At 40.1% G+C, this 24,748-nt stretch overlaps 1 protein-coding gene across 1 annotated transcript in view; it reads right to left on the bottom strand.

Moving 5' to 3' along the window:
• The window catches only part of hcn1 (hyperpolarization activated cyclic nucleotide-gated potassium channel 1), a 70,343-nt gene that overhangs the window by 10,989 nt on the left and 34,606 nt on the right, over positions 1–24,748 (bottom strand). The window contains exons 4-7 of the mRNA XM_085165589.1: positions 18,038–18,256; positions 12,827–12,973; positions 8,500–8,740; positions 2,715–2,879 (exon numbers count right to left, since the gene is read on the bottom strand). Of these exons, the coding sequence (XP_085021715.1) occupies positions 2,715–2,879; positions 8,500–8,740; positions 12,827–12,973; positions 18,038–18,256 (772 nt within the window). The remainder of the gene's footprint in view (positions 1–2,714; positions 2,880–8,499; positions 8,741–12,826; positions 12,974–18,037; positions 18,257–24,748) is intronic.

Below are 24,748 nucleotides of genomic sequence, written 5' to 3'. Positions count from 1 at the left end.
AAAAGACCAGATCCAGAAATCAAGTTGAGTGAGGGTTCGGTTCTTATTTACTTCCAGAGCATTTTGGTTGTTGTCCTGAAATTATACATCAGCCCCTTGTCTGTCACAGCTGGCACTGCCGATGTAAAATCCATAAACATAACATTACCTAAAATGCTCAAGATAACACACAACCCCCTAACTAACATCATACGTCAAAGGCTACTCAGCAACCATCCTAACATTTCAGTCTCTGTTCTGTTCTCCACTGTTGCTTTTATTTACAGAGCTAACATTCTTGTCATATTAATTTTTTTTTCATAAAGCAGCTTGTGTTTAAGTACACTGGGTAATTTCTCTTTTTATTAATCAAACTGAATACCTAGAATCATGTAATTCTATTGGTATTGGTACCAGCTACTAAATTTCTGGTACTGTGACATCCCTAGTATGGGGGTGCAGTGCTTTCAAGTTCACAGTCACATCTACGTCTTGCTTGTGATCTCTAAGTTTAACTAACTAAAAATGGAAAAAACCGAAATGCTTAACTCAAAACTTCAAAACGATAGTCGATCTTCTTTTTGACACACGTGTGTTGTGTGTTTTGTCAGAAATTTTAGAATAATCCAGTCATCAGTCAACATTACCCCCTCTGCCCACCCACCAGCTTATAGTTGAATATGAACATAATTCTGAGGAGCACGTGCCATGACGATGAGATACATCACTTGTTGGAGTTTGATTGATTTCAACACTACGGGATTCCAATTTTGAGTCAACATTTGGGTTACAAAGCAATTTGCAATTATTAATGTGCCTGTCTCAGGCTAAACTAAACCACAGATAGAAAGACATGACAAGGAAAAAACAGCAATATCTGACAGAAATGTAGTTACTGCAAAACTAACATGAGACAACACAGGAAAACTGTGAAGTTGCAAATTCAAGAATTTTTATTTAGTTACTTTTTTCCCTGTTTTTAGGTGAAACTGTTTCCACGTTAAACAAATCACTAACAACATTACGGCCTCTTTTAGTAATCGATCCACAGACATAAAAAAAATGGACAAGACAAGAAGGTGGCTTTATTAGTAGAGCCAGTAGAGATACAGAGTGAGAGGATTTGGCTTTTTTTTTTTTTTGCATATGTGCTACAATAAAAGCAAGGAAGCAGTGTTGCTTCAAAAAGGCAAAACATTTAACAGTCTTCATATGGGGAACATCACCCAGGTTTTTTTTTTTTGACAAATAGGCTGCACCTGATTAATTAACTTAATAAACCACCTTCTTTTCAGAGCAGTCATTTAGGCACACCATAGTATTCAAATACAGGTGTTTCCAGTGACATTAATTAGGGTTCTGTGGTATTTATGTGCAAGCCTTAATTATAGTGATGAGAAACTGTGTTTACCTACTGTGTAACGTCGAAAATGGCTGCGTTGAAAAAAGGTGTATGGTGCCCTGATTAAATCTGTGGGCAAACCTAGCACATGCTGGAAAAGCTCTAAATGCATTATGTTTTTAAAGAAAATAGAATTCTACTCTTCAGAGATATTACTGTCGAGATATCATGTCATTTCTAGCTTGATAATCCCAGAGCATTATATAAGGAGTGGGAACATTCCTGCTAGGCTTTAGAGACTTTACAGTGCAGTAAAATTCAAATTCTTCTACCTAGATAGACATTGGATAACAAGATCACTACATTAATTCAGATATTCTTAGAGTAACTAATGAGATTACCCAGCCCAGCGGTTGGATCAGACTACATAGATACCACATCGTATAAAAAGTATAGTAGAATAATCTGCAGTATAATTCGTTAAATATCTTTCCTGCTCCACTGTGACACAAGTGGAAAGTAATGTAACAGTGTGCCTAACTTATACATGAAGCATGCTGAGTTATTACTTTCAAGTCATTCATAATGGAATCTTATAGAAAATGTTAGAGCAGACGTAAGAACTTAACGAAGTTGGAGAATGTGCGACATTAGGATCAGTGCAACCAATTACTGCCCTGTTTGCGTTACATACATGTGCCCCTTTTTTTTAACAAGACTCTGTGTCTGAATTGTGATCACGTATTGAACTATCATCTGTCATGATTGAATTTCTCTTGAAACATTTCTCTACTAGACAGTAAAAATAATGTGATGACTGAATTAAGCTACACAAGGTCCTCGACTGGACCCGGTGAATGTGGGGGCTCTCTTGTTACCTGACCCAGCTCTTTGTTTCTTTTTATGGGGATTTTGAGAACTCTAACATGGGGTGGGGTGCTGCTCATACCCAGGAGTGCAGATGAGTGGAAAGAGGGCCAGACACACATGCATGTGAGGTTAGCTTCGATCCACTCGCTGACATCCAGTGGGGGGGTCAACACCAAACCAACGAGGGGGCGACCTGACTCCCTCCCGGACAGCGACATGCACTGCCTTCCAGTTAATCCAACCACAAAACGCTACTTTGTTTCTTTAGAAGGATTAATGCTGGTAACATCAAAATTTTCTTTAATATGTAATTTTTTTTTTTAAGGTAAAGAAAGAGACGAGTAAAAAGACGAGAAAAAAAGAAATCAATAGAGAGCATACAGGTCATGCAGCACAAGATGGCAGACACAATGCTTTTATGAGGAAAGAAGGCAAACAAATACTGATAAAGACAAGACAACAAGGCACTATGACAGGCAAGAGATCCAAACAATCAGAGAGAAATGAGGCTCGTAGGTCTTACCAATGCGGTCCAATCGGTCAATGGCGACCGTTTCAAAAGCGCGTCGCATCATTGGGTACTCTTCTAGCACCTCATTGAAATGGTCAACAGAGAGGGAGAAGAGTCGACAATAGGTGTCTGCACGCACACTCGCCGTTCGTCTGCCCTTGGTGAGCAGACAGATCTCTATAGGGCAGGTAAAGGAAAACAAAGAGGACACATGATGAAACTGTAACAGGAGTGAAATGTACAGGAGGGAATCATCCTAGTAATTACAGTACATACAGTATTCTCATATAAATGAGCCTTGAGTACAAAGGGTACAGGAGAAGAAGCTAATGTGAATGCAAATAGAATGTGAAGCCCATCAGCAGTGCTGTCACTTGCATTACACTAAGATAATTCATCATGCTGCGGAGATATAATAGTGCAATAATATGATACAGTACCAAGCTTTATTAAGAAAAAACAGGGCGGGCTCAATGCACCGCGTTAAGAGGACGAGACCGAAATATTTCTTACTGACACGACAAGATGTGAATAGAACAGAAGAATTCATCAGCATCGGATCATAATTAACTTTGCAGTCTTCTTCACACTAGATAACACAGCATGCTTGTCTTTATGTGTGAAATTAAACACAAGAGTACCATATACACTAAAATTACTCAGATCATCATTATTAATAGTAATTACATTTTATTATTAGCAATAATATACTGTAGCTATAGCATTTTTCTTGTTTTGTGTCATTGTCGTCAGTGTGGAAAGAGTACTTATACACCCATATTTTATTTACAGTTAACACGGACAACAAATGCACTACATTTTTAGTCTTTTGTGAAAAAATATGAGCTCATTTCATGAGAAACAGATCCAGACACACTGCTGTCTTTCCTGGGCCAAAACTGAGGCGAAGTGTAAAACTGTTCTGTGATCAGATGAAGTGAAATTTGAAATACTTTTTTTGAAAAGATGGATGCCACATCCTCTGAACTTAAGAGGAGAGGGAGCTTGGTATTAGCACTCAGTTCAAAAAGCCTATATCTTTGTTGATACAGAGGTCCATTAGTGCCTATGAAATTGGCTATATGGATGTCTGAGAAGGCACTGTGAATGCTCAAAGGTGCAGCTGAGGTCAGAGTGTACAAGTTGGGCATGAATGTCGTGCTGGGGCTTCTATTTATTTCTTTTTCCCAGGTAGCTTGATTGTACTGCATACATCTTTAATGTTTTGAAATACAAGAACTGGGTGCACAATTTTTAATTTATTTCAGATTTTCTCTAATTATTAGTGGGTCAAAAGTACACAGTACAGGGTATTTGGTTAAATTTCCATTTGGAAGTAGGAAGTCAACCCGATGCTTTTGGTACCCACCAAGAAGCTTACAGTGCTTAACAGTGTATATGACTGTAAAATCTGACATATACAGTGTCTGAGCTCATCCAGAAGTTGAATGTGAACAATCCTTCCCTTAATTTTCTTTCTCTGAATCTTTAACACCGCTGAACCCACACCCACATTTGTCCAGTCCACTGCACGACTTCCATCTTCATTAAATCGTTAAATGTTAACTTGTTATGGTGTGATCTTTCTGGGCTCTGCCAGGAGCTGTCATGAAAATAGAGCACAGAGAGTGCAAGATGTGTGAGCAACACTCTCAAGCTGTGCGTGCGAATAAGGTGTTAGTGCTGTTTTAATGGGAAAAGATTCACTTTCACTGGTACATCCACTAATGCAAGCAGACGCACAGAGAGAGAAAAACCTGTGTCATGTTCAAGGGGATAAACAAACACAAGTAGAGTGAAGTACAAAGAGTGGTTGGTTTATCTTTAAGAAAACGCTCTGGTATACCAGTAAACTGGAGACATCTAGAGACTAATGTGCTAGCTTGACACGTAGCAGCCAGTGACTCAGTTAAAAACAAAGGTGAGTTAATCAGCTGAGTGGGCGAACTGAAAATAACTTATACTCTCCAAAGTTTGACCTGCTTTGGCACTGATTGAGAACGATATCATAGAGTCTTCACTAAATTCAAAAGCTTGTAAAAATGTTGGGACATCTCAGGCCTTCCAAGGTATCGAGGCCTATCTCCCCCCCACTTCCCCTGCCCTCAGACATCGGTGCGTTGGTGGTTCTTTGTGTCCGGGGATGGGCGTCCAGGTACCCACCGGCTCACTCCTTGGTGGCTGCTTGTCGGGGCCTGGAGCCTGGGGCTCGCTCAGGCCACTTCGGGGGTGGGGTCCCCTCGGCCTCTCGGCGTGGGGTTCAGTCACTCTTGCACAGCTGGCTGCCGGCGGAGCAGCCAGCTGTTATATTACTGTTATATTCCCATAGATCATCATGATGTTGTTTATTATATTGCTCTTTTTTCCGCTTGTTTTCTCTTTTTTCTTTCTCAACAGATGATCCAGGTGATTGATTTATGTATTTTTTGTCTGCTTATTTTGTTGGTTTTTGTTTTTTGCCTTTTATCCCCGTCCCTCTTCTCAGCTGTTTTTCTTTCCCTCTTTCTTTTTCCCCTTTCCTTTCCCCAGTCAAATCTGTCCCGTATTTAGCAAGTGAAAATAAAATAAACAATAAAAGGTGAATCAAATAGACCATTACGGCAAGGCTGGGATGGTCCATTTGGTAAAGTAAATCCGTTGGGCATCTTTCTTCGCCTTTAGACAATAATTCTGATGGCAAAAGAGCCAAACGGGACAGGCAAAAAAAAAATGTTGGTTCTGAGCTTTTTTTTCTTCTCTTTTTTTTAATTGAACTGAGTCTAGTTACCTGTAGCTTCTCCTCCAGTATAAAGGTAACGCTCTTTTTTTGGCCTAGCATCCTATGTCTAACATATGTCTAAGTACAGTTAGGAACATCTGTAAGAGGACTTAGGAGTTTCTGGTTATATGTGCATATGCATATGCACAGTGCTGCTTTTCTGGGTTTCTGTGACTTATCTATGCTAAGATGCAGGCCAGAAACACAGTTACTCAGATAAGACACTGCTTAGCTGTCTGCATTTTCTATTTCTACGCTGCAGCAGGTGGGTGGAGTCAGCTGGAGACACCTGGACCCAGAGTGTGCTATGTGAAACCATAACCTGCTTCAGACCTCTTCTTCATTTTCTGCCTCTCAGCTTTTCCATCACAATGTAAATCAGTTATGACTGGCTTTCATCTGCCATCTCTCTTTCTCTTTTCTCACGGCTTCATACTAAACTTCCACACTAGTATGTTGACAGTATTGTGTACGCTGCTATAGTTTTTTAAATGTTGTTTGACATTAGGCACACATGAGCCTGTCTTTTCTGAACAAACTTGGTCTCCATTAACATCCTCAGCCCCCCACAGCACAATTGTTTAATAGTTTTTGTTTAATACCATTTTCTGGAGCCTCAGTGTGCACACGTGGCATTCCTAGGTATGTATTTGTGTGTGTGTGTGTAAGTTAGAGCCCTGTTAACACTTCCAGTGATGCGGTTTGACACGTGTCTGTTGCCTTGTCACAAAGCATCACTGTTGAACCCTGGGGCATTGCGGATAATTTGTCATCACTTTTTGTGTCACACACTCGAGGCAACGAGCTCTTCTTCCCTCGTCTCTACTTACGGCTGGTGCTGTGGAAATGTCTCATATGACATTAAAGACATTAAAGCCGAATCTGGATTTAAATCCCCTGTCGGTCATTGTCCCTGCACTGTGGTCTCTTTAGTACCTCGGCCTCACAGAGCTGTGTGACGCCAATGTGTACGCTCATTCACCACGCTCACCTGTGATTACTATGATATCTCTTTAGCATGCAGGTGAGTCACTGACCATTGTCAGAGGTGCTTTGTGACCTACTGTTCTCATAGATGTCCTACTCATTACTATGGTAATAGTTTCCTGTGTCTGGGCTCAGTTTTGTAACTCGCTCTCTCCATCTCTGAAGCTGTCTCCCCTCGCTGATTTTTCATTCTGGCCACGATCTGGCCTGGTTGTAAGGGGAGTGTAAATCATCTGAGAAAAGGGGGTAGAGTGAGATGCCGGGCATAGCCAGCTGCTCCCAACGCAAGGCTAATGCCAAACAAATACAAAATAAAAATACCAACAGGGCAGAAGGCAGCAGCTCTGGTGGGGCTGTTCACCCCTTTTTATTGGGTGAACAATTTACAGTGCATCCCTAATTTCATTTATCACATGACTCATTAAATGTTAGTGTATGTTCTTCATTTATATTTTCATTTTTATAATTAGGCTTATATTAGATGCTGATCGCTCACTGTGAACCCTCCATCTTTTTGAAATACTAAACTTGGGGGTGGGCAATCTGATGATCGTACGAGGTCAGTCTTCATAAGAACTGCTTCATCTTAATACTGACTGAACAGTTTGCTATTTGCTACTTATTTCTATTGTACTTTAGGCTAAAGCTCAAATGGTTACTCACACAACTATGTAGCCTTATCATTAATTAAAAATGCTAATCATAATCTGTTTCCAGCTTTCTAATTTGTTTTCTTAATTTTCAATTAATGTTTTTTCTTTTTTGAAAATTAATATTTTCTTAGGTGTTTGTGCTGACTGTAGCACAACGCTAGGCTCTAGGGTGTAGAAAAAAAATACATCCTATTAACATCCTTTTATTAGAGCCTAGTTGGCCAAAGGCGTTATCCTGATATTTCACCTTAGTTTCATAAACATGATCTGCTTGTTCTGTGTCACTGAGCAAAATGTCTCTGAGCTACAGCCTCAGAGGATACAAAGCCTGAATACGACACACATGCACTTCCAGCAAATCACTACATTACTTAATGCAGAGTTTAAAGCCACCCATATGTGAAACTACATATCTGAAGCAGGTATCTTTGCTAACTGATGAAAGAGTGTATGTCAGTACTCCTGTGTTTTGAAACAAGCAAGGGAAGAAAAAAAAAAGTCGATGCATTTCTTTCTTTTCTTTTTTCTTTGATTCGCTTCGTTCCATGGCTCGCCTCTGAGACGTGAACTGCATGGAACAGACACACCAAAGTGAAGGTATTCTTAGACTCGTCAGCCTCCTTCCATAGTGGGGATGAACTCAGGAGATAAAATATGCAAGAACCTCTAAAATAGGAAACTTTGCTTTGCTTTCACAGAGATACGACAATGTCTGCCTGCGGATTTTGTCGGAGTAAACAAAGTGCAATGAAATTACATCTGACATTTAAAAAATTAATGATATCTGGAACGCTTTGGATGGGGAGTGGGAACCGTGCTGAGAGAAAGAGAGAGGAAGAAGCAGAGCACAGCAGAGGACAGAACTGGGAAACTGCTCCTTGTTTTACACCGTGCCAAATGAATGCAGCGGGAACATATAGATAGGGTGAGAGGAGTTCATGCTCATGTATGTGCGCCTAAGTGTGTGTGTGTGTGTGTGTGTGTGTGTGTGTGTGTGTGTGTGTGTGTGTGTGTGTGTGTGTGTGTGTGTGTGTGTGTGTGTGTGTGAGGATGGGGGAGGGACCTCTGTGTGTCCTAAGGGATGCCTGATCCACCTCTTGGCCCACTCCAGCAACCAGATGAGAGGTTACGTAAAAGCGAAAGCTGACTAACATCCAACAGTGGTTAATGAGAATCTACATTTACAATAACTTAACTTCAAAAAGCATTAATGGCCTCAGGCTAGTCTCATATATATGGTATAACTCTAAGAACACAGTGTGCATTGATGTAAGAAGCACAGTGGAATATGTAGCTAACATTTGGATTTTAATGTGAAAACAAATCAAAACAAGCAAATACTCCAGGAAAAAAAAGCAACTGAAGTTCAATTTCCAGTGTTTATAGTTACATTTCTTACCTCCAAAATAGGATCCATCAGTCAGCTTCATCTCCTTGTTGAACTTGGTGATGACACTTGCAACGCCATGTTGAATAAAGTACATCTTTTTCCCCACTGTGCCTTCCCTGATTATGTAATCGTTGGGCTGGAAAACTTCAAACTTCAACTTGCTCAGCATTCCCGTCACAAAGTTGGGGTCCGCATTGGCAAACAGAGGCATGGTGGCCACAAGCTTGCGGCAGTTGAAGTTGACAATTTCCTGGTGGAGGGGGGAAAAAAAGAAAAAGGAAAAGTGTTGATTTAACAGATGAGATCATGCCATCAATAATTCAGTTATTTCCACCCAAAAGTGAAAAATGAGCTTCAGTTCGGCAGCCTGACACAGAACACCACCTCAAATCTTTCATCTCTGCCGCCTTCACAGTATCTGCAAACATAAATGAATTGGAATGCATATTGCTGCTTTATCCCTAATGCTCCTAAAGCACTTTCCATTTCTCCTGCGAAGAAACTTTTTGGCACGCAATTCATATCCTGATGAGTTTGCCCTCTGGTGCCGGCTGCAGGCCATCTCTCTGGCCCATCCTGTCCCCTCAGACCCAGCAGCAGATTAGGAGCTTGTTGTCTGTTTACCCACACATCTCTGTTGCTGTGCAGATGGAAAGCTGGGGCACTTGGCATCTGCAGCGATGTGTTGTTGACCCCACATGAGGGATAACTCCCCTCCACTGACAACAGGACATTAACAGAAAGATAACCAATCTCTGAAATGCTTGCTCGCTCCACGAGGGCAAAAAATATGTTAGCTAAGCTTCAGAAGCCGGTGTCAGGTAAAGCCACGACTCCGACCTCAATCAAGCACCAGAACTAATGAATACGATAGTAAGCACTTTTCATGCACAGTCAGGATTCCTCCTGGGAAAACAATGTTTGGCTATGCCTATTTAAAGATTTGTCATATGGCAGAGATTAAAAGGCAGTGAGACAGAGGCGAGGAAGGGAGCAGGGGGGAGAGACAGAGGAGCAAAACAGTCTGGCTCTTAGGCTGTGTGGACTCTGGTTTAGCATATTTTAGCCGATTAGCTTCAAACTTCATCTAGTTCAACTGTACTGAATCCCTATACATGCTTCGGATGTTCTTGTTTTACGACAGTCTGAAAGTCACCTTAGAAAACGTTGATCACAACGTGGTTTTTTTTTCTTCTTTTAATATTATTTTTTGTCAAGGTTACTTTGTCCTTGTTTTCCTTCGTGTTCATCTTTGCTCGTCTACATTGTACATCAGGTTGTCAGCTACCAGAGATAATCAATGTAATACTGTTTTTAGGAGCTCACAATCAATTATTGGATGTTGCAGTGTCCTTGAATGCAACACGTCTTTTTCTTTAAAGCGAAGTCTGCCCGTGGCAACAAACTGCTCAATATGTTGATGGATTGCCTGTCTTAGGATGATCTTTACAGTTCACCAAATGAATAAGTTAAAACCAGCAGGGAAATTTGGAAAAGCTCCGCAGATGTAGAAATATTCTGACATAAATGTAAAAATGTATATAGTGGTGGAATCATCTTACATATACATCTTTTGGTTTTGTAACCCAAGTGAAGTCCGTACAAAATCTGGAGATCGTTTAAGCCTACAGCAGCAGTAGCAGCATAATTGTTTTGCAGACTTGTGATAACTGGCTTGCCACAATCAGTTATAAGTATGCTTTAACTGATTCGGCATTCTTACCTAGCCTGAGTGGTGCGAAGTGGAGATAATTCGGTTCCCAAATTGACCTCTAAGTCAGGACCCCACAGATTGTCCATACTCAGTGGCAATCAGAACCACTTAGGTTTCAGTCTGTCTGAAAGTGTCCTGGCTTTACTGATGATGGTCGGGTTTACAGCCACATTAATTGATTTTCGTTAAATGAGCTGTGGAAAAGCTCTACATTGTTGCTCTTTATCTCCCCAAATTTAACCTTTTTTACCCAATCTCCTACCGAGCTGTTCACTCTGGGTAAAATATACTATACCCTATTTTAAACATAAGAAGGCAGTGGTCATACCACAATGACAAACATGACAATAGTTGGTATGACTAGACCTTTCTATTTTTAGACTGTAAATGTATTCAAAATATGCTGAGAAAAAAGAAACAAACAAAAAAAACCAAACTTAGCAAGAGCTATAATCTGCTGGTCAGAAGATCCTGAGTGAAAGGGACATTCAGGTACTTTCGGCTAAAAAACAGCTCACAGAAAGAGATTAATCAAACTAAGTCATTCCGATTATTTCACCAGTTTTTACGTCATCCAAGCATGCCAATGTAGTGGCCTTCAGCAGTTCATCAGAGCACTCAGTGGAATGGAAATCTATGGGAGAAGTTTGCTCCCTCCCACAAAATACTTAATCATCTGGTTTATTACAGCTGAACAGGAAAACATAATTGTACTGTTGCTCTGACAAATGCACACAGATGAGGTGCACAAACGCTTAAACTGTGCGGTGCCCAGCAGACCTAGTCGTAATTGTGATAAAGATGTAGGTAAGCTTAATTATTGTTTTTCTTATAGCGTGGTATTTGTTTAAGTGTCTGTTAAAGTAATAAAGGGCATATTACTCTACCAGCAGTAAAGTGACCTACTTTGGTGATGGGAGATCAAATAAAGAGCATACTTTTAGAAACAGAGAGGAAACAGGCTGCACACCTGACATGGGGGAAACCACGGCCCCTCAGTTGTTGAATAGACTGATTAGAACAGAAGTGCAGTCACCTGACACTAAGTCAAAGCTGCCACATTACAGATGACGAATCAGACGGACACTGTCTTGTAATGTAATAAAGCTTAGTCAAGTTTTGGTGTCTAATTAGGTTTTCATATTAAAAAATTTCCAGTAATTATCAAATTTATTAGACTGACACTCAGATTGAGGCATATGCCATGGGTGCCTTAAATGAACAGTACTAGTAATCACACATATCATTTTGTTAGCTTCTGTAACGGTTCATCAACCAGCAGATGCAGCTATTTATTTGAAATTGTAATATATAATGTTTCACAAAAAAAAATAGTAAAGCCCTTTATTATTTTTGAGATGCCAAATTACAGTCATTTACGTACATTCCTGAACAGGAAAATGAGTTTTGGTGATTCAATGTTATAACTGATTAATTACAGAAAGAAGTTTAAATATGTACAAAAAACAATTCCCAGATTTAATTACATATACATTTTCCACGTAGTTTGTTATATAGTACAACATTAAATGTTAAATTTTGTCAAACGAAGCTAAAAATAATTTTATTCAATCTGGTTAAATTAAATTGACTCGACTGGTACTCATTCAGTTATACCAATTAATAATTCATTAATTAAAGAAATAAACCTTGTTCAAAATAATTGCTTCATGTTTTTTGATGATGAAGAATCTGTATTCAATCTGGGCATAAAAATGTGAATTTTGGCAGATTTGGCAGATATATGTGTATTATTTCTTGATTGTATAACAGGTGGTCTAACTATTTTTTTAATACTGTACATAAAATTACAACAAAATGTAAGACTTACTGAAATTGCTCTGCTGTGAGCATGTTTGCTATTATCGATCTCTCTCAGTTTAAGCTGGATTTAACCTTTGCTTAGTACACATATTGAACTAAGCCCGTGTTTTACTGTCCCTTTAAATCCCTGCACCTTTCTCTGCAGCAACTCTGCACACCGTAGCATTCATCTCTTGAGCATATAACTTTGCAAGGTGACTTAATGGGGCTTTATGAGAGCTGGTCAGGATTCCTACACTACATTTATCCTACATTCAGTTCTTACTCCACTGCTCCCTAATATCCCTTTGCATAATTACACATGTAATGTGCTTATGGGGGAGGTCGTCCAAGGACCAAAACTGGTGCTTGACGTCACAGTAACCTTTATTCTGTCTCATTACCTCTGTGGCAGTTGTTTAACAGCTCTGTAAATCACACGCTCTTGGAGTTTATCACAAGTGAAAGAGAGGCACAGGAGGTGCTTCTGTAGGAAATGTTTTCCTATTTTGACTTTCAGCCAGTCTAGTTTCACCTGGGGAGACTCCGTTTTGCTCTTTTTCTTCTTGACCTTGTAAGATGAGATGACAGGTGTTTCAGTTTAATGTGCTGCACCCAAATAAAGATTCACTGCTTATGTACAGAAAAAAAAGAAAAACAGATCTAACTTATGTTCCAAAACTAAGACATCGTGACACCTACCTTTCAGTGTCTATTTTTTAATTAAGGTTCCAAAAATAAAATCAGGGCGTTCGAAAGGAAAAATCTGCAGATTTCTAAATGTTACTCAAGAACAGAGCTTCTAAAATGTTGTGTCACCTCTTTGAGTGGGTCGTTGAGTTCACTCAGGATGTTTTCCTCATCAAAGATTTTCCCTTGGTAGCGGTGCTCATAGTAGTCATGGATTTTCTGTCTCATGTCTGCTGGAAGCTTGTGGAAGGACATGTATTGCTCCACTTGCTTATACTAGAAGAGACAAAGAAAAACAGTCATCACTTAACAGCTTACCATGTAAAAAAAAAAATCTGATATCTTAAAGCAGTCCCAGTAAAGTCTCGAGTTTTATATTTATTTGGAAATTGCACCTTTAATAAACAGCAAAGCAACAAAAATGTGGTCTACACAGAGTGCATATTTGTGTCTCTGTATTGAGGACAAGGCGTGCTCTCACACAGTCACAGTGCCATGTCCTGGTTCTGCGTGTGGGGAGGGAGAGGCAGAACAAGAGAGGCAGGTGGTGAAGAAAGTAGGAACGAGTACAGGCCCGGGGCTATGTCAGACCAAGGTAGCAGCAGATTATCTCACCGATGCAGGAAGGCCAGTGCTAATAGGCAACCGAGCTATGCTGTAATGCGAACAAGCGAGGCATACCTAGTATCCAGGAGCATAAGAGGATATTGGGTGATTTTCAAAGAAGAATTCTCCTTTTCACCGCATTATATAATATAGGGTCTTTACCTTATAATAAAGAGCATCTTGAGGTGACAGGTGTTGTGATTTACTGCTATAAATGAAACTGAATTGAATTAAATTCAATGAGGATTATAGCTTGAATCTATGACTCCTCTTTCCTTTCCTGTCTTTGATTTTTCTTGTTTACATTAAAATGTCATTTTTGAGCACTTTAAACTGCTCAAGTTTCATCATTACAATCAACTTAATTTTCACCTACTATCACATTAATTTGCAAATAATGTTAAAATAATAATTTTAAAATAATTTGCATTGGTTTTTGGGTTGTTTAATAACTGAGAAGAGAACTGTCTGCACTTTAAATACAGTTCTGACGAATAAGAAAGTCCTTAGATTTAGCTGGACATACAGTGAATAAATCCTTTTGAGATGCTACGAATTATAAAAAGTAGAATTTCTTTTTTAAAAAAGTATAATGGTGTGACATTAAAAAGGAGCGAGGACAGAGTCTTTACACTTGCCATCTCTGTTTTTCTGGCTAACTAAGATATAAGATCCCGTTTCTACATCCCGTTTCCAGTAATTAACTAAAAATTAGCAGGAGCGTAACGTCCAGCTGCATTATCCTGCAGGCAAGTACTGACCCACAGGAACACAGAAAAAACTTTGGCTCATTTATTTTGAGTAGTCGGCGAGCACGGCCAAAGCCCCAAACCTGAAAATGAACCTCAACAAAGAGAATAGAGCAGTACTGTAGGTGAGAGCCAGCAGCAGCTGCGAGGCTGGTAGGACAGTTCAGTTTGAGAGGCTTTGACCAATGTGACGCAGGCAGCCCCATAAAACGATATTTGTTAGCGAGAGGAGCCACTCGAGTCCCAGTGCCTCCCTCATTGATTTCTCACCCGGCTGCAGAAAGGTGATAAGGGACCAGAGCTTTGTTTGCGGGAAATTGATTTATTTTGAGTTCACACAGCCGAAGTCAGAAGGTGTCTGCAGGGGCTCAGCCTGTCCATTTTGACTCGGGTGGTCAGGGTGGGGCACAGAGTAAGGCAATGGGGGCACATTTTAGGCTCGATATGGGGCCTTCAGCTTTAACGTCACATTATCTTTTCATTATGACTAATTTCCATTCTCATATTAATTCAGACGTGTAATTTTATTGGTTAATTACTTTCTAAAGGAGCAATTTAGATAAATGCTGACTACATTCCTCATTATCCCACCTCATCCATTTCTCTCTTTATCCCCCCTCTCTCTCTCGCTCTCTCTCTCTAGAAATAGTCAGGGCCCAGTCAGACTAACACCCACACTGGGATGTGCCACTTGGCAGAACCCACTTCTTTCCTGGCTGATGGCACTCCTGGGGCATTCCTGTGGATCTAATTTAACCCAGGCGCACTGCAATTTGCAAAGTTAAACATCACCCATAAATATATGTTTAGCAGCATAATGTAAAATGATGAAACCTCCTCTGTTGCAGAATGTGTTCTAAGACGTGAAGGACAGTTTAAAGAGGGCAGGCAATTAGTGCAAAGACTTGAAATGCTTCATCCACTTTGTGTGTGTGCTCAACACTTCTTTTATTGAGCAGGAATTGATCTAATACCCGTCTGTGTCACGCAGAGGACAATGCATTCAAATGCAACCCCATTTGTAGTGCTTGCGTGACATAAATGTAATTGCAAGACGCTGTGTTTGACATCTGATGGGTGCACGGTCACAGTATTGCTTTACAGAATCGTTTATGTTGCAGAAACTTGTTTTAAAACTATTTAATTATCTTTGCAATATTTCAGAGGAGGGAGGTAGTTACATTAGCTTTGCATTGAACCTCAGACCAAAATATGAAATGTGGGACATCTTGGACATATCTTAAAGAGCAACTCAGCTGCACTGTGGCAGCACCAGGGCTTCACAGCAGACATGTCTCTATATCATACATACTTTAAACCCTCATTTCCTTCCCTCTCCTCCCACTATTTCTGTTTCCTCTCTTCTCTATAGCTTTTGCTTGGTCTGTTTTTTCTTTTCTCCTAGTCTGGACAAAATTAGTTTTTGAGTTTTTGGAAATTAAGTAGAAGCTATCGACAACAATCACTTTACTTTCTTACTGCTCATCATGTTCTTGTCATAAACATCCTCCGGCCTTAGATAACTTATAACCTCGCATCCCCATCCATCTCTCCATCTCTCCATCCATGTTTCCAACCCCCCAGCTGTGGCAGTGATAGATGTAATGGCTAGAGGCTCAACACCCTGAACCCATCCCTGCTGCTCTGCAGCCTGCTCCACTGATATGCACAGCCATGCAGCAAATCAGCCCCTGCTGAACCTGGCTCCACACTGGAGCTCTGTTACCATGAACATGGCATTCGCGGCCCCGAAGCTGTCAGTTCGATTCCTGGGGTGACGTTAGAGGGACAGAAAGGGATGTAGATTAAAAATAGTGTGTGATGTACATCTGCTTTGGAGCAACTGAGCTGGAGATGTGCCACTAATTCAAACAGTGACTTGGCACGGCTCGCTTGTTTGTTGAGGGCAACCTGCCGTCATGATTTTTTAATTTTTTTTTGCTATGCTGTGAATATAATTCATAATTATATCTGCATATTAATGATCAGTCAGCATTCCATTAATTCTTTTTATTATAGCCCTTTTATTTGCTGTCTTGTTCTTTGAATCTGTTAGTTTCATCTGATCTGATTTATCTGATCTTTGTATCGCTAATGATAAATGTGCATTTTACTAATTTGTGCGGATTTGTGATAACACTTTTGCAAAGACAATAGAAACTGCAGTTTTAATTTCAAGTTTTAGGTGACATGTAAGATTGCAATGTGGTGCCAAAATGCACCGAGGGGGGATGTTCCTCTAGATTGGACTGACCATGAGGACAGCTGGCAAGGTCGGGCCATCACACTTGAATAAACCAACAATGGCTAAATGATTTTATAAGCAAGGTGTAAATTAACGAAGTGGTATTTTAGCACGTCCTGTAATAGCTAAGGTGACTTTACCAACGCTCTGATAAGAATTATGGCTACATCTCTGGAAGGATAAATAATGTGTGCTTTGTACCTCTGTCCAGTTGTGCCTCTGTGTGTGCGTTTGTGTGGATATGTTCTGATAAACTCAATAGGGATGCAAGCTGCTGGAGGGCTCGCTTAGTGGATGGATATGATCAACATTCATTGAATTCAGGGACTCAAAAAGTGTGCTGTTAAAACACATGAAATTTTTTATAGATCATTAAAAGATGAATAATTACATGGGGAAAAAATCAAAGTAATTGGTAATAATAATTTTAACTTCCTGACCCATTATAACCCATTTTCATAATATAATTTTAAAAAATGATGAAAACTTAAAGGGAAAACATCAGTTTTATTTCTTATATTCTAAATGAATCTGTTTAATTGCTTTTTATTTAAACAATATCTAAATAATTTTTCTGAAATCATAGACAAATACTGAAAAATTGTCTTAAATAACAAACAACTTGTATATGAAGATTTATTGTCTTTAGTTATTTAATTATTGCCACTTCTGATATCACTTGACACAGAAAAGTAGCAAATGCTTAAAATAAAAAATATATACTGAAATGCAGGAATTAGACTCCATTACTGGGTGAAAAATGGCTTGAAGAATAAACCCTGCATTAAACACTGTTAAAGACTTAATTTCTGAGTAATTGTTTCAGCTCTCACACACACACAGCATGTCATAGTAAATAAGAATGTACTAAGACAAGATAATTAGCGCTTTCTGTTAATCGCATTTCAGCTGACTCACTGTCTTTATATCACATTTGAAAAAAACTATTTCCTTTGGGAAGAAAAGGAGGGTCTTACAAAATCAGTGTGACCTGATGTAACTGTTCTTACATCATCCTGTAAATTAAAGATTAAGTTATTTTAATCCTAAACTTGTTTGTGGATGAAGACATACCATAGAGGACTAATCCCCACGCCCAACAGTGTGGTATGTACAATGCGTTCTGCAGCATAAGCACAGGCAAAGTTTGGGAGTTAAACTCTGCTTCTTGCGTGCAAACACAAAGCGCATCAGTCATGGCTGGGTGTTCTGGGAATTGCCCAGGCCCCACAGCGGGATCACAGATGGTGGCTCAGTTGAAATGCTGGATAATCATCCTCCATGTGAAAAAAAAAAAAGATGTAATGATGTAATAGGAACTGAAGGAAAAGGGAAAAATAAAATGTGTCCACTGGCAGCATACAGACAGTGAGGTGGCTGCTTATGTCATAGACCTCATCACCCTGTTGACCTTAAGAGAGCTGCTTGGGGGTAGGTAGGAAATCCTCTTTCCTAGTCATCGCTGCAGATATATTTATATTTATATTGTGAGAACTCAACCTATTGGTCCACAGTGTAATTGAGGCCTAATTTATTTAAATCCAGCTCCAATGAGCAGGACTTTACAGAGTCACAAAAAAAGAAAAAAAATCACATTAATCTCAGTAGTACTTAGCTTAACTTACCTTAAAACAACAAACCATTAAAGATGTGTACGCATACATCATACCATGTGTCATACCCAGTGTTCTTTTAAATCTCAGGAATTTAATATTGTGTGTGCCACTGCAGGACTCTTACCTTCTCTTGGTACTGCCTCCGTGAGGAATCCAGTGATTGGATTAGAGCTGTAGCATGGCCAACAAACATAGCGTAGCACGTGGCTCCTACAATCATACTCAGCATGGTGACCCAAAGGTCAGACATGCTGACGGGTGCCCGGGCACCATAACCGATGCACAGCATGTGGCTCATGGCTTTGAAGAGGGCATAGGAGTACTGCTTACCCCAAGAAACGTTCTGAAAGAACCAGAGGGGAAGAAAAAGGGAAGGAGAGACAGAGGAGGTTTGGGGGGAGTTACTGCCAAGCAAGACAAGGAAGAAAGGCTCCGCGGCAGATAAAAATGGAACAACAGACTTTCCTTTGATGGATCACTAACACTCGGCCAACATAATCTTCATGCTTCTGAACCTTATGGGTTTACTGAATGAATGAACTTTCTACCTTTTTACCTTCTCTCTCTGTTTGCATCTGTTTTATTAATTTTACAGATTATCAAAGGGTGAGAAGCGGTTCAGGTTTGCAAAGGTTCAAAAAACCAGCTTCTAAACTATGTATCCAGTATCCAGACTATATGGACAAAAGTACTGGGTCACTTACGCATTACACCCAAAGGAGCTGCACTGCCATAGAAATGCTTCTCATGAAGCTACTGGTGCACTTTTGTGCTGATGTTAATGCCAGAGGATTAACCCTGCTGTGGTTTCTAAACGCTTCCACTTTGCAAAAATGCCACGTGCAGTTGGCTGTGGAATATCTACGAGGGAAGAAAATTCACAAACTGACTTGTTGCGATGGTGGCATCCTGTTTGCAGTACCTCACCCAAATTCAGTGACCTCTTTAAATGACTCATTCCTTCACAAATGTGACGGCAGACCGCACTGAATCAACTTGATTTTATACCCCCGTGGCAATAGGAGTAAAAACACCTGAAGTCAAAGATTAAGAGATTCGGCCCAGTATTTTTGTCCATATAGTGCAACTTGGGTTCATGGGTCCACTGTTATCCGATAATGTGTCCAGAAGGGTTTTTGAGGAGCCACATAATTCAGACTAAGTAGGTTGAAAAGAACTTGCTTGGTGGATGAAGACTGGTGATAAAAGTTTAAATGCATGGAAGCAGAACTTTAAATGGTCATCATTAGTTTTAGAAAATATGCTTTAATATCATGCAGGTAACCAGTCTATATGAAGAGCAAAAGATGGACATCAGCTATTGATTGACTGATTAATTGAGTGCTTTCTTTCTTTCTTTCTTTCTTTCTTTCTTTCTTTCTTTCTTTCTTTCTTTCTTTCTTTCTTTCTTTCTTTCTTTCTTTCTTTCTTTCTTTCTTTCTTTCTTTCTTTCTTTCTTTCTTTCTTTCTTTAAAACTTGTAAATAAAGAGCCAACCTAACTGGCAGTCTTAGGATAGTCACTGACTTTTTCTTTTAAAAGTCCTTTTTTTAGTATGAAATCTTATCAGGAGTCGCTTTCAACAGAGATTTATGCAGAACCTCTTAAATTTTAGTAATCCACATTATCGGGTAGTAGCACAATGCAAGGACATGGCTTGAAAGGCCTTTCATTTGCATTTCAGATTCCCCTCATTTCTGTTTTTCCTGCTTTTTTTTAGTCTCAGCATGTCTAATGTGAAAGTATGCCTTTTCCCTCTGGAGATGTGCAAAATCTCTAGTGGGCAACTAAGCGAGCCCATTGCAGTTACTGTATGTCTGTGAAACTCAGTAATCCACTATCTAGAGACAAATGTGACAGACTCCCTGGTACAAAGCTTGTTGCCACAGACATTTTGCTGACACCTCGAAAAGCTTCACCTCCTGCAAAGATGAAGTGCTGAGGAAGCACTCCATGCAGAATACCTATCACACACAGCAGAACAGCTAGTGATAGAAATAGGAAACTTTTTTCCCCATTTGCCTCAGATCCATGTGTCACATGCCATTATGCCCATTTTGTCCCCTTTGCGATGCCATTCCCTGATCTGCTTGAGTCCACTCAGTTATTCAAGTGGGAATTAGTGAATCCCACTTGAATTTGATGACAGATGCACATTTATAGCAAATCATTAGCCCTGGATGACTCATCAGTTCTTATGTCAACACAGATTAGTTGTTTCTTCCAGAACTGTGTGTTCAATTTTTATAACATGATACTGAACAGGATAATCAATAAATAATGTGTGTGTGTGTGTGTGTGTGTGTGTGTGCGTGTGTGTGTGTGTGTGTGTGTGTTAAACCATTGAAATATTGCCTTTAGGTTCAAATATTCTATCCATCCACTTAACTCCTTATCCCACTTAGGGATGTAGGAAGCTGGTGCCCATCCCAGCTGCGAAAGCTGTGGCAGGTCAGCAGTCCATGACAGGGATCGTGGCTTTCATTGTACTGGAAATATCTGCAGCTAGCATTTCAGCACAAGCACCTGTCCACTGTAGCACACAACACATACACACAATAATGTATTTCCACACAGAGAGCAAAGTCACCCAACCATATACCTGGAACTAATGCAGTTTGGGTCCTAGATGTTCTTTCACACGTTTATATTTCACATGGTGGGTGAGTGTTTATTCAGCAACGACAGGCTGTGTTTGTGTTGACATATTTGTATGCATGGAAAAACAGAGGCCTGGTTTTGCCAGATGATATCACAAAGTCCGAAATGACTCACTGCACCTTTTGCTGTTTTTCTCTGCATGAATCTGTCGCACAAGTAAACTGCTCCAACAAAGAAATCTCTGCAGTGCTTTGGGGCCTGGGGACTAACCTCACAGTTTCTGTCTGTTCAACAGTGGTCTATCACTTGTAACGCACAATTAATTAGGAGTCAAACAATCTTGAATGACCTGTAGACAATTTGTAAAATGAATAAAGATGTTTCTTCACATGAGGCAAACTGACGAGCTGAGCTCACATTTATTATATCACGAGGTATAATATCTGCGAATATTTCCTTCTCCCTTGTCCAAAGACATATAATAATGAGCAAATAACTCAGGCAGTCAAACGTGGCATTAAATTTATTCCACAGCTGCTTTGTGGAATATACTGATAACATTGGTAAGTTGGCTCTGACAGTGCAATGTCAGTGAATCTTTAATAAAAAAAATAGCCATGTGTTTAAGCATGGCTCACATGACCAACTTTAGTGATTCCTTAAGCCAAATTTTCGCTCTTTCTTAATCTGATATAGACTGAATTGTTCAGAAGTAGCTCAGTTCTGAGTTGACATTTCACTGTAACATTAAAGCAGTGGGGATAATAGCTGCGTGTTTGGGGCACTGCAGGTTATGGAGCTTGTTATGAAGGATTATTGCGAGTCCTCCAAATGTGGAACTGATCATCACTATCGTTTCCAGCTGCCCATTGTTGCGATTTGACATCTGGGAGACACAGAAGCAAAATATCCAAAGGCGGCTTTACCAGGCAGAGACAGAGAGAAAATTGGAGCAAATGGAGCAAAGCCCACAAGTTAGTTCAGACAGTCAGGCTTTAGCCGAACTGCGTCATACACACTCCTCGTTCTCCTCATGTCATACACCAAACACAACCTGCCAATTTGCTGGTCTATCTAAGCTGCAAAATTTCCCATCTCTCCCTCTGACGCGTCAGTGCTGCTGCAGCCCTGCATCGCTGTCTGCTGTCTCAACCCCTCCATTACCCCAGCATCCCAGCAACCACCTTGTATACGTTGTATACGTTTCTATACGTGACATATTTACGGGAAGTGATGAGCTCCCAGACGCCAAACTCTATTATGTTCTGCTGCTGTGATAAATAATATCAAACATGAGCTGTCTCACTGAAGTGATACTGTGGTAGTGATGTCTGCAAAGTGGACTTTACAGGAGCTTTTTATCGAACATAACAAAACCAACAGCATCACCGCTTTTCACTTCGCTGTTCTTCACTCACTGCTGTTCCTCAGTGTGATTGCTTAAATTTGCATTTTGACTGCCATCACGGCATGTGACTCACAGTTCTGGGGCAGTGCGCTATGATTACAACAGGCACTCATGCTCAGCACCCATTTTTTTTTGTCTGATTAGGTTGGTCACAAAAGGACAGATACATGCACACTTTTATCTAACGCATAAAGAGTGATGAGAACTAGAAATCTCCAGGGCTGGTTCTGTACAGCCTTCCTTTGGGAGGAGTGAGTCATTTCACTCCCAGTGCAGAAAAAGCAGTTTCTAGTTGCTTTCCTATAGTTCACAATGTACAGCCCCCTTGATATAGATTTTGCCAACATAACAAATGTATTCCCTTCCTCTAACATTATTCTAAATATAATTAAGCTCTGTTTTTAGCAGGAAAACACATCAGACTCTGCATATTCATCTTTCAGCAGCCCCGTAAGAACAGCAGCGCAGGTTCAGACTTCATTACCACGCACATTAAAGCGATCCCAGTTCCGCACTATTGTTTAAGCACCAGCAACTTCAAAGTATCTATAATTTAACTGTGCTCGTTGTTTTGACAGCGCGCTCGTGCATTTTAACCACTTGCTTGCATTTTAATTAATTAGTCACAGAATCAACAGTCCTCTCTCTCAAGATGAAACCGGCTACGTGACCAGGAAGGCGGCTGATGATTCACCATTATCCTCGTGTTCAGTGCGACCCAGAGGCTTTGGTTGTTGTTGATACTGACAAACTATGAGACTAACAGGATGTAATGCCTTGCTGCAAAGAACACAATTTCGCAAAAAAAAGAGAACAGTCCTAGGACAAATAACAGCAATCAAACAGATTTTTCATCTGGACTCACAAAGATTTGCACTGATACCTAGTTTCACTGCAGCACAAATTATACTCAATAGAGGGTGTAGCAAGATCTGGTTGCCCTGTAAATATGTTTTAGTTTTATTTAACATTTTATTTTTTTGTTTGCGCTTGTGCGTGTCTGCAGAGAAAATAAGTGAATGAGCAAATTTGCCTTAACTGATTGATTTAATCACTGATTAACTCCCTAAACCCAACAAACAGTCCTTGAATGGCAAAAAAAAAAGCAATGCGCAATATTCATTTTTCAATTGCATAATCAAACTGCAAGCTGTTCTCCCTGGGAGCGCACAGAAGGCATGGCGGCCTTTAAACACAGATGACAGAGTAAAGGGATGTGCAGGCCTGCATCGACACCAAAAAAGCGCGCCCAGTGATGTATCTCACTGTGTGTGTTGTCATTGTCTCGTGAGCTTTTATGTTCATCACCTGTAGCAGTACTAATGGACTTCATCTCGCTACAGAAGTTTTCTCCTTAGCAGTTTTTTATGCACTGGCACCAGTAATGTGGCCCGAAGCATATCTTCAGATTCATCTGTGTGTAACTCTGTTTGCTCCTTTCTTGTAAATGCACAATCACTTCAAAGGTTTGAGGGAATTTCCTCAAATTTTGGCATCTTGGCAAACTTTAACTTCAGCTTAACCAATCAGATATGTGGTAGTCAAGGGTCAAGGTCACTGTGGCAAGAAAAAACATGTTTTTACCATGAAGCCACAATTCAAATGCTAATCATGACCATATTCTATATAACAGTCAAATAGTATGAAATTATGAAGTGATAAGGTGAGAGGGCAGCAGCTGAAAGAAGAGGCAGCAGATTATTATATCTAATAGGTCAAAGATCAATTCTGGACAATCATGGATCTAAAGTGCAACTTTACTGACTGGCAGTGGTACACGTGCCATTTCTTTCCTGCTTTCTTTTTTAACATTTTTGTGGCAGAAGTCTTCTCAGAGGTTACAGACAAAAAAGCGTTTGGATATTTGAAACTTGGCAATATTTGGCATTCTTGCTTAAAATGGGAACTATTAACCAATTATCAAGACAGATCCAATTTATAAATGTTTGCTTTTGTGATTTTCCACCCAAACTTTACAATGAATGAGGTACTGTGATTTTTCTTTGTCTTCTCACAAGGCTCTCCTCACAACAGAACTTTATTTTTTAAGATCCCACAACAGCCTCTGAAAGCTCTGCAGCTGTGGTCCAAATACCCTCACACAAGCTTGATTAAACCATCCTACTGTATCAGTTGACAAATAGCACACAATTCGTTCAGCTAACAAAAAATGATTACCAACGAGAGCCAAAAAATAATCCAAATACAAGCTGTTCGCATAGGGACTGAAGCAGTCTTGCATTTTCCTTCCATAAGCCCCATGTGTATGTTGAGGGGAAGTGTGATGTGAAAGAAGGGAAGAGGGTGACACGTCTGATTAATTCATAAATTCAGGACTGAGCCCGCCTTTTGAAAGTGACTCATTCAGGGAGATTGGGAAGAAATGGAAGGAAATGAAGTGGGTGGTCCATGGATAAAAGGAGCCAGGAAGGGGTTGTGCATGGTTAGCCAGGCATTTCTGTCCTTTTTTCCCTTTTTCCCCCTTGTGTCTACCTACAGTATATCCACCTGTCTTTTGGCCTCTAGCTCTCTCTGAGACAGGAGCCCTCAGCAGGGCTACTGCTGTCTGTCTCTTGATATGAGCTTGGCCAGGAACAGTAGGCACGCACATACACTCACAACTGCTCCAACACATGCATCTTTAAGCTGTACAACAGCCTATCCAATACCACAGCCCACCATCTTCCAACATGAGCCAACATAGTGACAGCAGCATTATCTTGTTTGGTGATTAAGTAAATGCAGCCTCTAAAGAGTAAGAAGCTACTCTCAGACCATTAGTCAGGAAGATAACAGGCCTAGACTGTGCACTGCACCACTCAGCAGT

This window comes from Neolamprologus multifasciatus, chromosome 7 (assembly GCF_963576455.1).
Source record: "Neolamprologus multifasciatus chromosome 7, fNeoMul1.2, whole genome shotgun sequence".
Classification (NCBI taxonomy): domain Eukaryota; kingdom Metazoa; phylum Chordata; class Actinopteri; order Cichliformes; family Cichlidae; genus Neolamprologus; species Neolamprologus multifasciatus.
This window is presented reverse-complemented; position numbering and strand designations above follow the sequence as displayed.